Consider the following 10,110-nt stretch of genomic DNA (forward strand, 5'->3'; position numbering starts at 1 on the left):
CAGAAAAAAATAAACTTGTGTATTATGTTGGATTTCATTTTTAATTTGTGATACTTTCTTCCAATTAATTTGTGAATCTTTATTCCAAAGAAGCACTATCCATTCAAGAAAAAATATGTATGACTTTGACCTTGTGTGAAAAGAAAAAAAAATAAAGAAAAAACATTTAAATGACCAGGTCTACCTACCACAAATTTTATTCAAATGAACCTTTGACTAACAAGTATAAATCGCATTCGTCCGAACATAACGAACACCACAATGAAGAAGAAGATATGTCTAAACTTTATAAAAATATGGTGGTGTATAAAAAAGTGAGAGAGATTGAAAAGATTTGGGTTAAAAGTGGAGGAATAAAGGGTATATATTTATAAAGTACGAAAGAAAAAATATTTTTTTTAAATTATAGCCGTTGTCATAGGCTATTTTTTGTTATAGGCGGCCCTTCCTTAACGTCTTGGGGAAGACGGTCTCGACGCCCACGGTCCCCCGGAAATGGTGTTTAGGAGCGGCGACGTTCCAGGCTGGGCCTGGACGCCCCTCGAGCAGCCTTACATTTGACTTTTAACAAAAACATAAATGGATCGATTATGAAACACTTAAATCAAATTCACACAATACATTGGAATCATGTAATTCCCACGGCCTCACAATCTACAAGATATTGACCTCCTCGTGCAATTGATTTTGCATTTCAAAAAGTTAATGGTCTAATCAAACTATGATACATGTTCTTTTGCCTCAAAAATCAGATGAAGATTTGTGGTGAAAAGAGGATTCTTTCATAAGGTGTGGTTTAAAGCCCCCTAATTGTTTTATAGTGCTACGTCAGATCAAATCAGCGCCACGTCACATAGGGGATTTAAAGCCACTCTCTTCAACTTGCATAAAATAGTTTAAAGCCCCATCATTATCTAATTATTTTTAATTTAAATTTAAACATTATTTAATTTTGATATATTAGTTTAAATTTAAATAACAAGAAAAAATATAAACTCATAATTTAAATAAAAAATACAATGCTTAAAAAGATAAAGTAGGTTAATCTAAAAATACACACCATCACTCGTCGTCTCCTCCTTGTTCACGATAAAAATATAGGTGCTCGGTCAGATTAGCTCGAAGGTTATGGTGTGTGTCCTTGTCACGTATCCTCGCTCGGATAACTTCTTTTTGAGCGTATGTGAGTAGTGAGTTCCTTGGTTGGTTACCTTCATCATAACTTTCTTCACAAAACGCTTTGCCTGAGTCCTCCAATATCATGTTATGCAAGATGATGCAAGTATGCATGACGTTTCTCATTTTACTCTTTTCAAATATCCTCGATGGTTGGACAATGATAGACCATCTCTTTTTTAATACACCGAAAGCCCGCTTGACATCTTTTCTTGCCAACTCTTTGTTTCTTCTTATAATACAATCTTTTCTCGTCATCTGGACATAAAAGAGTTTTCACCAACGTCGCCCACTTTGGATAAATACCATCGACAAGATAGTACCCATACTTATACTCCACGTTGTTTGCATAGAATGAAGTATTTGGTGCAACACTATCCATGACATCGTCGAAAAGACCCGAAGATTGTAAAACAATGATGTCATTGTTCACACCGGCCATGCCAAAGTACGCATGCCAAATCCATAAATCTTGAGACGCAACCGCTTGTAATATTAGGGTAGGACCCTCGTGGTTACCACGATGGCGTTGCCCTTTCCAAGCGGTTGGACATGCCGTCCACTCCCAGTACGTGCAATCAAAACTACCCAACATCCCGGGAAACCCATGTATCCGCTGGTGGGCCTTGTATAAAAGTGGAACGTCTGTAGCAGTTGGCATCCTCAAATATCGCCTCCCGTAAAGAAAGTTAACACCTAATATAATAGTGTTAATATACTATAAATAATAAAAATAATAATAATAATAACAACAACAACAACAATAATAACACCTTCACAGAAATTTTCAAGACAATCACGTCAACTTCTGGCCGACATCCTTAAATATTCATCTCACGCATCAGTCGCTGTGTCGTACGCAAGTTGCCGAATTGCGGCAGTACACTTTTGTATTCCAGAGAAACCAATTTTGCGACTAGCACTTTCTCTTTTTGTGAAAAATGGGTATTCGGCTGCAAGATCATTAGAAATTCTTAAGAAAAGACTACGACTCATACGAAATCGACGCCTAAATTTTGTGCATCGCCGTACAACGGATTTTCACCAAAATAATCGCGTATTAAATGTTCATGAGCACCTAACCGATCTCGTTCAAGAGACTCTTGTCTGGTATGCGTTGTAGACAATTGGGCTTCTTCTCGCAAATAATTAATCGCCTCCTGCGTCATTACGATAAGCATATCGTCGACAATACCGTTAGATGGAGAGCTGGACAAATCAGATGAAGAGTGGGATGCCATTTTTAAAAATAATTGGAGAGAATGTGTGTTTTTTTTATTGGTGTGTGTTTGAGTTTGTGATTGGTTTGTGTAAATATATGTATATATATATTAGATATTTAATAGTTTCTTTTTGTACATGACCATTGCCAACTGTCACATTTGACCAAAATCTCGCACCACGCGCTAAAACGCTCGTTATTGGGCTGGCGAGGCATCAATGCCCCCCTCTTTAGCGCGCAGGGGATGGGGTGGGGCCACTAACGACGCTGAGATGGCTAAGGACGATATACAACACCCCCTAGCCTCATTGGATAAATCGAAAGGAATTCGTTAGGGACAGTAGAACACAAATTGCACATACGGTTTTAAATAATTGAACATGATGGTGATAATATAGTTTTAATTTATTTTTATTTATGCAAGTGTTTTTATGCTTTTATTTTTTATAGTTTTTTATTCCAAAACATATATATATATGTATGTATGTATGTATAGAGGAGGGATATAAAGAAAACAAACACACACACACACACATATATATATATGTATAGGGGATGGAGATAAAGAAAATTCACTTGAGTTAAGAAAACACAAGAAAACCTTATGTAACAAACTTTTTTTTCTAAAAAAATTAGGGAATATAAGTTACATGTTATCGAATGTTTTGTAACAAAAAAAAAAACAAAAAGCGCCGAGAGGATTCTCTACTAGTATATAGCATATTAAATATATCTTAAAAAATCAACTTAACATGTTAAAAATCAATTTTTTTAAATTTTTTGAGCGCTTATTTCACAAATACATGTTGAAGCTATTCCAATAAAAAATCATTTTTGTAAAAAAAAATAACCTTTTTAACTGTTTTTTTTTTACTTTTTTTTCTATTTTTAGTCTTTGATTTTTTTATTAAAAAAGGCTTCTACATGTATTTATAAGAAAAAGCGTCGAAAAAAATTAAAAAAAATATTTTTAACATGTAAAGTTGAATTTTTAAAAAGTTAAATGCATGGTTCCTCGGTTCCCTACTTTTTTAGTGTTCCCCAATAGACCCTCCTCTCTCTCTCTCTCTCTATATATATATATATATATATATATATATATATATATATATATATATATATGTATATATATATAGGGTAGGGTTCCAGCGTGAACAACCTCCTAAGAGTGAACTGCGTGAACAGATATGGACCCTTGATTTCCTTTTTAGTTGTTAAGGGTATGATTGTAATTACATAAAAAATTAGATTTAAATCATTATTTTAATAATTGAATTAAGTTATATCTTTCCTAATTTAAATTCATTATCCACATTATGTTTATTTATTAATAAGATAATTATCAAAACAAACAACAAATCACCAGATTTCAATTTTAATTTTTATTTCAGATTTAATCATCAGAATTCAAATTTTGATTTTTAAGATCCACGTAACCTTCATATTTCAATGGTATACACATGTGTACTTGGATATAAATAGAACAGTAAACATGTGTACTCAACATCGTACATATGTGGACAGTAATTCACAGGTGTACATCAACATTCAATACAAAAAAAAATTCTGAGATATCACAAAAACAGACGATATACACATGTGTACATCTCATTAAAAAGAGGGCAAAATCAGAATACACATGTGTACATCGCATTTAAACAAATAATTATTTTAATAATTAAATTAAGTTACATCTTTCCTAATCCTTGACTTGATTTGTGAGAAATTTATGCAATCAATTTAAGAGGATAATTGATTACTTGATTTGTGAGAGATTTATGCAATCAATTTAAGATTGAAATTACACATATACCCTTTTTGTATTTAATTAAATGGAAAAATTAACCAAATAATTACCAGCATGCCACTCACTTTAATCTCAAGATCATAAAAATCAAGGGCCCAGATCAGTTCACGCGGTTCACTCTTGGGATTTTGTTCACGTTTGAACCTAATCCTATATATATATATATATATATATATATATATATATATATATATATATATATATAGGAAAAGGATCATGTGAGAAGTGATAGGCTAGTTGAGAAACTTGAGAAGCATTTTGGACCACACATTTTTCTTAGCCTTTCGTAATATACACATATGTATAGTTTAAAATTGACTATATACATATGTGTATAACTCAATATACACATATGTATATAGTCAATTTTAAACTATACATATGTGTATATTACGAAACGCTTAGAAAAATGTGTGGTCCAGAATGCTTCTCAAGTTTCTCATATAGGGTGGAATTCTCTTAGGATCCCTACCCTATATATATATATATATATATATATATATATATATATATATATGGGTAAGATCAAATAAAAAGTTTTTTTTGGCTAAGTAGGATGAGAAGGAATCTTAACCATTCATTTTTCAAATCAATGGTTAAGATGAAAGTGTAGGAGAAAGGAGGAGTGCAAGGGTATCTTGGGAAAAATCTTATTTATGGACTTTCTCTCCACATGCAAGGCACATGCATATTCCACCCCTGTTTTTTAAACGTTTATAACTTTTTTATACGACATTATTTTTTCATAAAAATTTCACCACAAAATCGAGCGTCTTTTTATCTTTAAATTGAGTATCATATTGCTATATAAAATATGAAGACTAAAAAAACCCACTAAAATGTGTTGTATAACATTTTTTTGTGCTGGATTTTTGTACTATATTTTTGTGTTGAATTTTTTTGCCTTAATTTTTTTTTCTCAATTTTTTGTGATGGATTTTTTTGTACTACATTTTTTGCTGAATTTTTTCGTGCTATATTTTTTTGTACTACATTTTTTGTGCTATATTTTTTGTACTAGATTTTTTTTGTGCTATATTTTTTGTACTACATTTTTATGCTATATTTTTTTGTACTAGATTTTTTGTGCTAATTTTTTTTGTACTAGATTTTTTTGTTGTATTTTTAAAAAACAAAAGGGGTGCCATATGTAAATTTTGCTCCTATTTATAAGGACCAAAATACCCTTCATTCCTACTTATTAGGAATGCCACATGTCATAATTACAATTCTTCTTAGGCTACTTAGGCAAAATCCACTTTTTAGTAGATCCTTTCCCACATATATATATAAATATATATATATATATATAGGATGGGAGTTGGCTACAAAGTCCATTTTTCCTACAAAGTGTACAAAGTCATAAAACACCACAATTTCAGCTATAAAACACACTCAAAACCCACGAATAACAAAGTGGAGATTACTAAAATGTCATATTTGTGGGTTTTGTGTTGTGTTTTGGATGATAAGGATTTGATTATCGAATGACTAACATTAGTGTGTTTTATATTGATTATCATGTTGTGTTTTATATTCATAGTTCTACAATGGTGTGTTTGAAGTTTTTATGGACTGATAGGGTTTGGATATTGTGTTTTAGTGATCTTCACTTTGTTATTCGTGGGTTTTGAGTGTGTCTTCTGGCTGAAATTGTGGTGTTTTATTACTTTGTACACTTTGTAGGAATATATATATATAGTGGAGCGTTCAAATGAGAAGAATTTTTTTGTAAGAAGAAAAAAGAAGAAGTTTCAATCAATAAGAATGCTTCATTTTACTTCATTTAATATTTGTATTTAATTTTAATATAAGGGTGTATTGGTAAACTTACATAAATCATTAATGTGTATTCTTCCTCTTTAATAACAAGCTAAATTAAATTTGTAACTTCTTTTCAAAATATATCCTTTTTCCAAATGAAAAAAAAACAACTTAATTTAAAGTGTAGAATAAATTATTAGTTGTGTAGGATAAATTACGAGTTGTGTAGGATATATTTCGAGGTGTGTGGGATAAATTTCGACTGTGTACGATAAAATTCTATAATGTGTAGGGTATATGTAGGAAAATTTTGATATGTGTAGGTTTTGTAGATTATATGTAGGATAATTAATGATTAGTTGACTAATTAATTAAAGAGAGAAAATTAATGATATGAGTTATAAATGAAATAGCATTTTACTAATATGCCATTTCTTCTTTTTCTTCTCACATTAATTTTTTCCCAAATGAACCTTCCCCTATATATATATATATATATATATATAGTAGGAGTTGGGTGGAAAGTGTGTTTTTCCTAGAAAGTCTAGGAAGCAATAAGAACCGACACGTGGCATTGAAGGATTTATCTAAAAGGGCATTTATGTACTTTCACAATCTATTTTTATTTTAGGAAATTATCTTCAATAACTAACTATACATAAATTTCGGAATTTTTTGTTTTCGATTTCTGATCTCACGTAATATCAATCATTCCTTCGTTTTCTTGCTGGAATCTATCAGCATGTTCTTGGTAATGTGTTTTAACAGTTTGTTCTTGGTGATGTGTTTTAACAGCAAGCAGATTCATACAGCTGTGTTTTATTATTCAGATTCATACAGTTGTGTTTTAACAGCAAGTAGATTCATACAGTTGTGTTTTAGCATTCAGATTCATACAGCTGTGTTTTAACAGCAAGCAGATTCATACAGTTGTGTTTTAGCATTCAGATTCAAGCAGTTGTGTTTTAACAGCAAGCAGATGCATACAGTTGTGTTTTAGCATTCAGATTCATACAGTTGTGTTTTAACAGCAAGCAGATTCATACAGTTGTGTTTTATCATTCAGATTCATACAGGTGTGTTTTAACAGCAAGCAAATTCATACAAATGTGTTTTAACAGCAAGCAGATTCATACAGTTGTGTTTTAGCATTCAGATTCATACAACTGTGTTTTAACAGCAAGCAGATTCATACAAATGTGTTTTATCATTCAGATTCATACAGCTGTGTTTTAACAGCAAGCATATTCATACAAATGTGTTTTATCATTCAGATTCATACAGCTGTGTTTTAACAGCAATTCAGATTCATACAGTTGTGTTTTAACAGCAAGCAGATTCATAAAAATGTGTTTTACATCAGCAGATTTCGCCCCAGCTTTCGATCGGCTTCCGGTAACTGTTCCGCTGCTATCTATCCTTTCCAAAGTTTCCTGCTTTTTGAATCTCTTCCCTGCAACCAGCAAAATACCGTCAATTACAAACAAGAATCACCTGTAATCGCTTTGTAAAACACACAGTACAATGAAAGCTTGATCTTACGTATATGGAACAAGGAAAATCTCTTATCTTCATCCATGATTTTAGGTATTTTTGGTATGATTTTGGGGGTTTCCGAATTTGGGTTTAGAGAGAGAAAGAGAGAGAGAGAGAGAGAGAGAGAGAGAGGGAAATTGGCGTGTATTAAGGAGATGTGATATCTCTGACGGTTATTTTTGATTGGTTTAAAACACACATAAGGACGAAATTGCCCCTACTCATTTAAAACAATCTATTAAATATAGTTAATTATTACAAGAATGTCATTGATTTAATCTCAACCCTTAAACACACCAATCGGATGGACAAGATCGCTTCCTAGACTTTCTAGGAAAAACACACTTTCCGTAGGAACCCTACTCTCTCTCTCTCTCTCTCTCTCTCTATATATATATATATATATATATATATAGGGGAGGGTTATCTTGAGAACACCCAATTTTGTGAGAACATTAGGAACAAATCTCATCCATAGATCATCCTAAATTAAGGGCTAAGATTAGATGGGTTTAAATGAGAAGAAAATAAGCTGAATTAAAATACAAAGGGTATTATTGTCAAAACTTTAAAACACAAAACTGATCTTCTCCTTCAAGAAATCATTTAATCCCCAAACAACGCAACAGACTTCTCCTTCAAGAAATCATTCAATCATCCGGTACCAGTCCTTGCACGGCGCTCCATTTAAACTCCGAAATCCTCACTTTCCACAAAGAAAGAAACCGTTTATCATCTACACTCAAAGATCACCGACAAACACTCGATTTCAAGCTCACACTCGATTTCAAGCTCAAACTCTGCTGATTCATCCATTCGGTACGCCTCTCATCTTTCCCCTTCGTAGTTATGCAGTCACTACTTGCTTAAATGTTGTTTCGATCAGTGTTTTTGTTTTAATAGTAGCTGAAACTGTATGATTTTGCTTTATGTGTTTATAATTTTCTCTCCACTTGTTTGAATCGTTGTTTTGAAGGATTGTTTACAAAAACTGGTTCGTTTTGCCACGATTATTCGTGTTTTCTACGTCAAAATACTTCAATATTTGTAAGTTGTGCTGGTTGCTTGCTTGCCTGTTGTGGGATGAAGGTGGGTCGGAGATGGTGGTGGTCGTAGTGAACTGTTCTCCGATCGTTACTTGTAATGTTCTAAAACTCGTTTACTCTTTTTTCTAGGGTTTGATTACATTGTTTCTGTAAAGAAAACTGTTTATATGACTTCATTTGGATGTTATTTTTGCGTATCCCACACTTTCGACAGTTGATTTCATTAATAATTAGTTAATGATGATGAATCACATGAGTGTATATAACCGTGATCATTTAGTTTCTTGAATATAGTAATAAAAGATTGATGTTATTGTTTGGGGGAAGTTGATTATTGATTTACCTGTAAACTGACTTTCAAGTTTCTTGGGACTAATTGTGAAATATTATGAAGATAGAGAAAAAAACCTTCATGTTTTTGGTTGAATTAGATTGTTTCTAATACTGTTTTTTAGGGTTTGATGAAATCGGTTTAGAAAACTGTTTATGTTTAACAGTTGATTGATTTCGTTGCTAATTACTTGATCATCGGTAACTAAGTTTTGGACAGAATGTCAACAGTGTAGTAGTAGGAGTAGGAGTAGCAGTAGCAGTAGCAGTTGCAGCAGCAGCAACAGTATCAGTAGTACTAGCAGTAGTAGCAGTAGTAGCAGTAGTAGGGTTTGATGAAATCGGTTTAGAAAACTGTTTATATTTAACAGTTGATTGATTTCGTTGCTAATTACTTGATCATCGGTAACTAAGTTTTGGACAGAATGTCAACAATGTAGTAGTAGTAGTAGCAGTAGCAGTAGCAGTAGCAGTAGTAGTAGCAGTAGCAGTAGCAGTAGCAATAGCAGTAGCAGTAGCAGCAGTAGCAGTAGCAAGAGTAGTAGCAGCAATAGTAGCAGCAGTAGTATCAGCAGTAGCAGCAGCAGTAGCAGCAGTAGCAGTAGCAGCAGTAGTAGCAGCAGTAGTAGCAGTAGTAGTATCAGCAGTAGTAGAAGCAGTAGTAGTAGCAGTAGTAGTAGCAGCAGTAGTAGCAGCAGTAGTAGTAGCAGTAGTAGTAGTAGCAGCAGTAGCAGCAGCAGCAGTAGCAGCAGCAGTACCAGCAGTAGCAGCAGCAGCAATAGCAGTAGCAGCAGCAGTAGCAGCAGTAGCAGCAGTAGCAGCAGTAGCAGCAGTAGCAGTAGTAGCAGTAGCAGTAGTAGTAGTAGTAGTTAGGTTGAATTCTAACAGCTTTTTTTAATGTTTAGGTTGAATTCTAACAGCCTTTTTTAATGTAATTACTGCTTCAACTGATTGTGAAATGTTATGCAATATTAAGTTGCAGTCTGGTAATGAACTTGATTGTATTCTGTTAAACATCGGTTAGTGATTGTATTTTGTAATCTATGTTAGGCAACATCTTTTTGACTTGAATAGAGTGCTTTTGGAACTCTAATGGTATTGTTATCAGAAGATTCTAGAGGAAAAAAAAAGGAAGTATGGCAAGTAAGCATCCTAAAACATTAATCTCGGATTTATAAAGATATATTGTAGAAAATGATGTATTAATACACTATATTTATAGGTCGGAA

At 32.8% G+C, this 10,110-nt stretch overlaps 1 protein-coding gene across 1 annotated transcript; it reads right to left on the bottom strand.

The window, feature by feature from the left end:
• Positions 1-1,312: 1,312 nt before the first annotated feature.
• Positions 1,313-9,898, bottom strand: LOC118490257. The gene is made up of 3 exons (XM_035987736.1): positions 9,821-9,898; positions 9,640-9,769; positions 1,313-1,872 (listed from the first exon to the last, which is right to left on the bottom strand). The coding sequence occupies exons 1-3, from the start codon at positions 9,896-9,898 to the stop codon at positions 1,313-1,315; spliced, it is 768 nt and encodes a 255-aa protein (XP_035843629.1).
• Between the last annotated feature and the right edge of the window lie 212 nt (positions 9,899-10,110).

This window comes from Helianthus annuus, chromosome 1 (genome assembly GCF_002127325.2).
Source record: "Helianthus annuus cultivar XRQ/B chromosome 1, HanXRQr2.0-SUNRISE, whole genome shotgun sequence".
NCBI lineage: Eukaryota > Viridiplantae > Streptophyta > Magnoliopsida > Asterales > Asteraceae > Helianthus > Helianthus annuus.

What these genes read in the sequence shown, in the direction of transcription:
- LOC118490257 (XM_035987736.1), bottom strand. Translation starts at nt 9,898, where the DNA reads ATGTTTAACAGAATACAATCAAGTTCATTACCAGACTGCAACTTAATA. An exon ending in TTTCACAATCAGTTGAAGCA is followed by an intron (nt 9,770 to 9,820) that starts GTAATTACATTA and finishes CATTAAAAAAAG; the next exon opens with CTGTTAGAATTCAACCTAAC. An exon ending in TGCTGCTGCTGCTACTGCTG is followed by an intron (nt 1,873 to 9,639) that starts GTACTGCTGCTG and finishes CTATTATATTAG; the next exon opens with GTGTTAACTTTCTTTACGGG.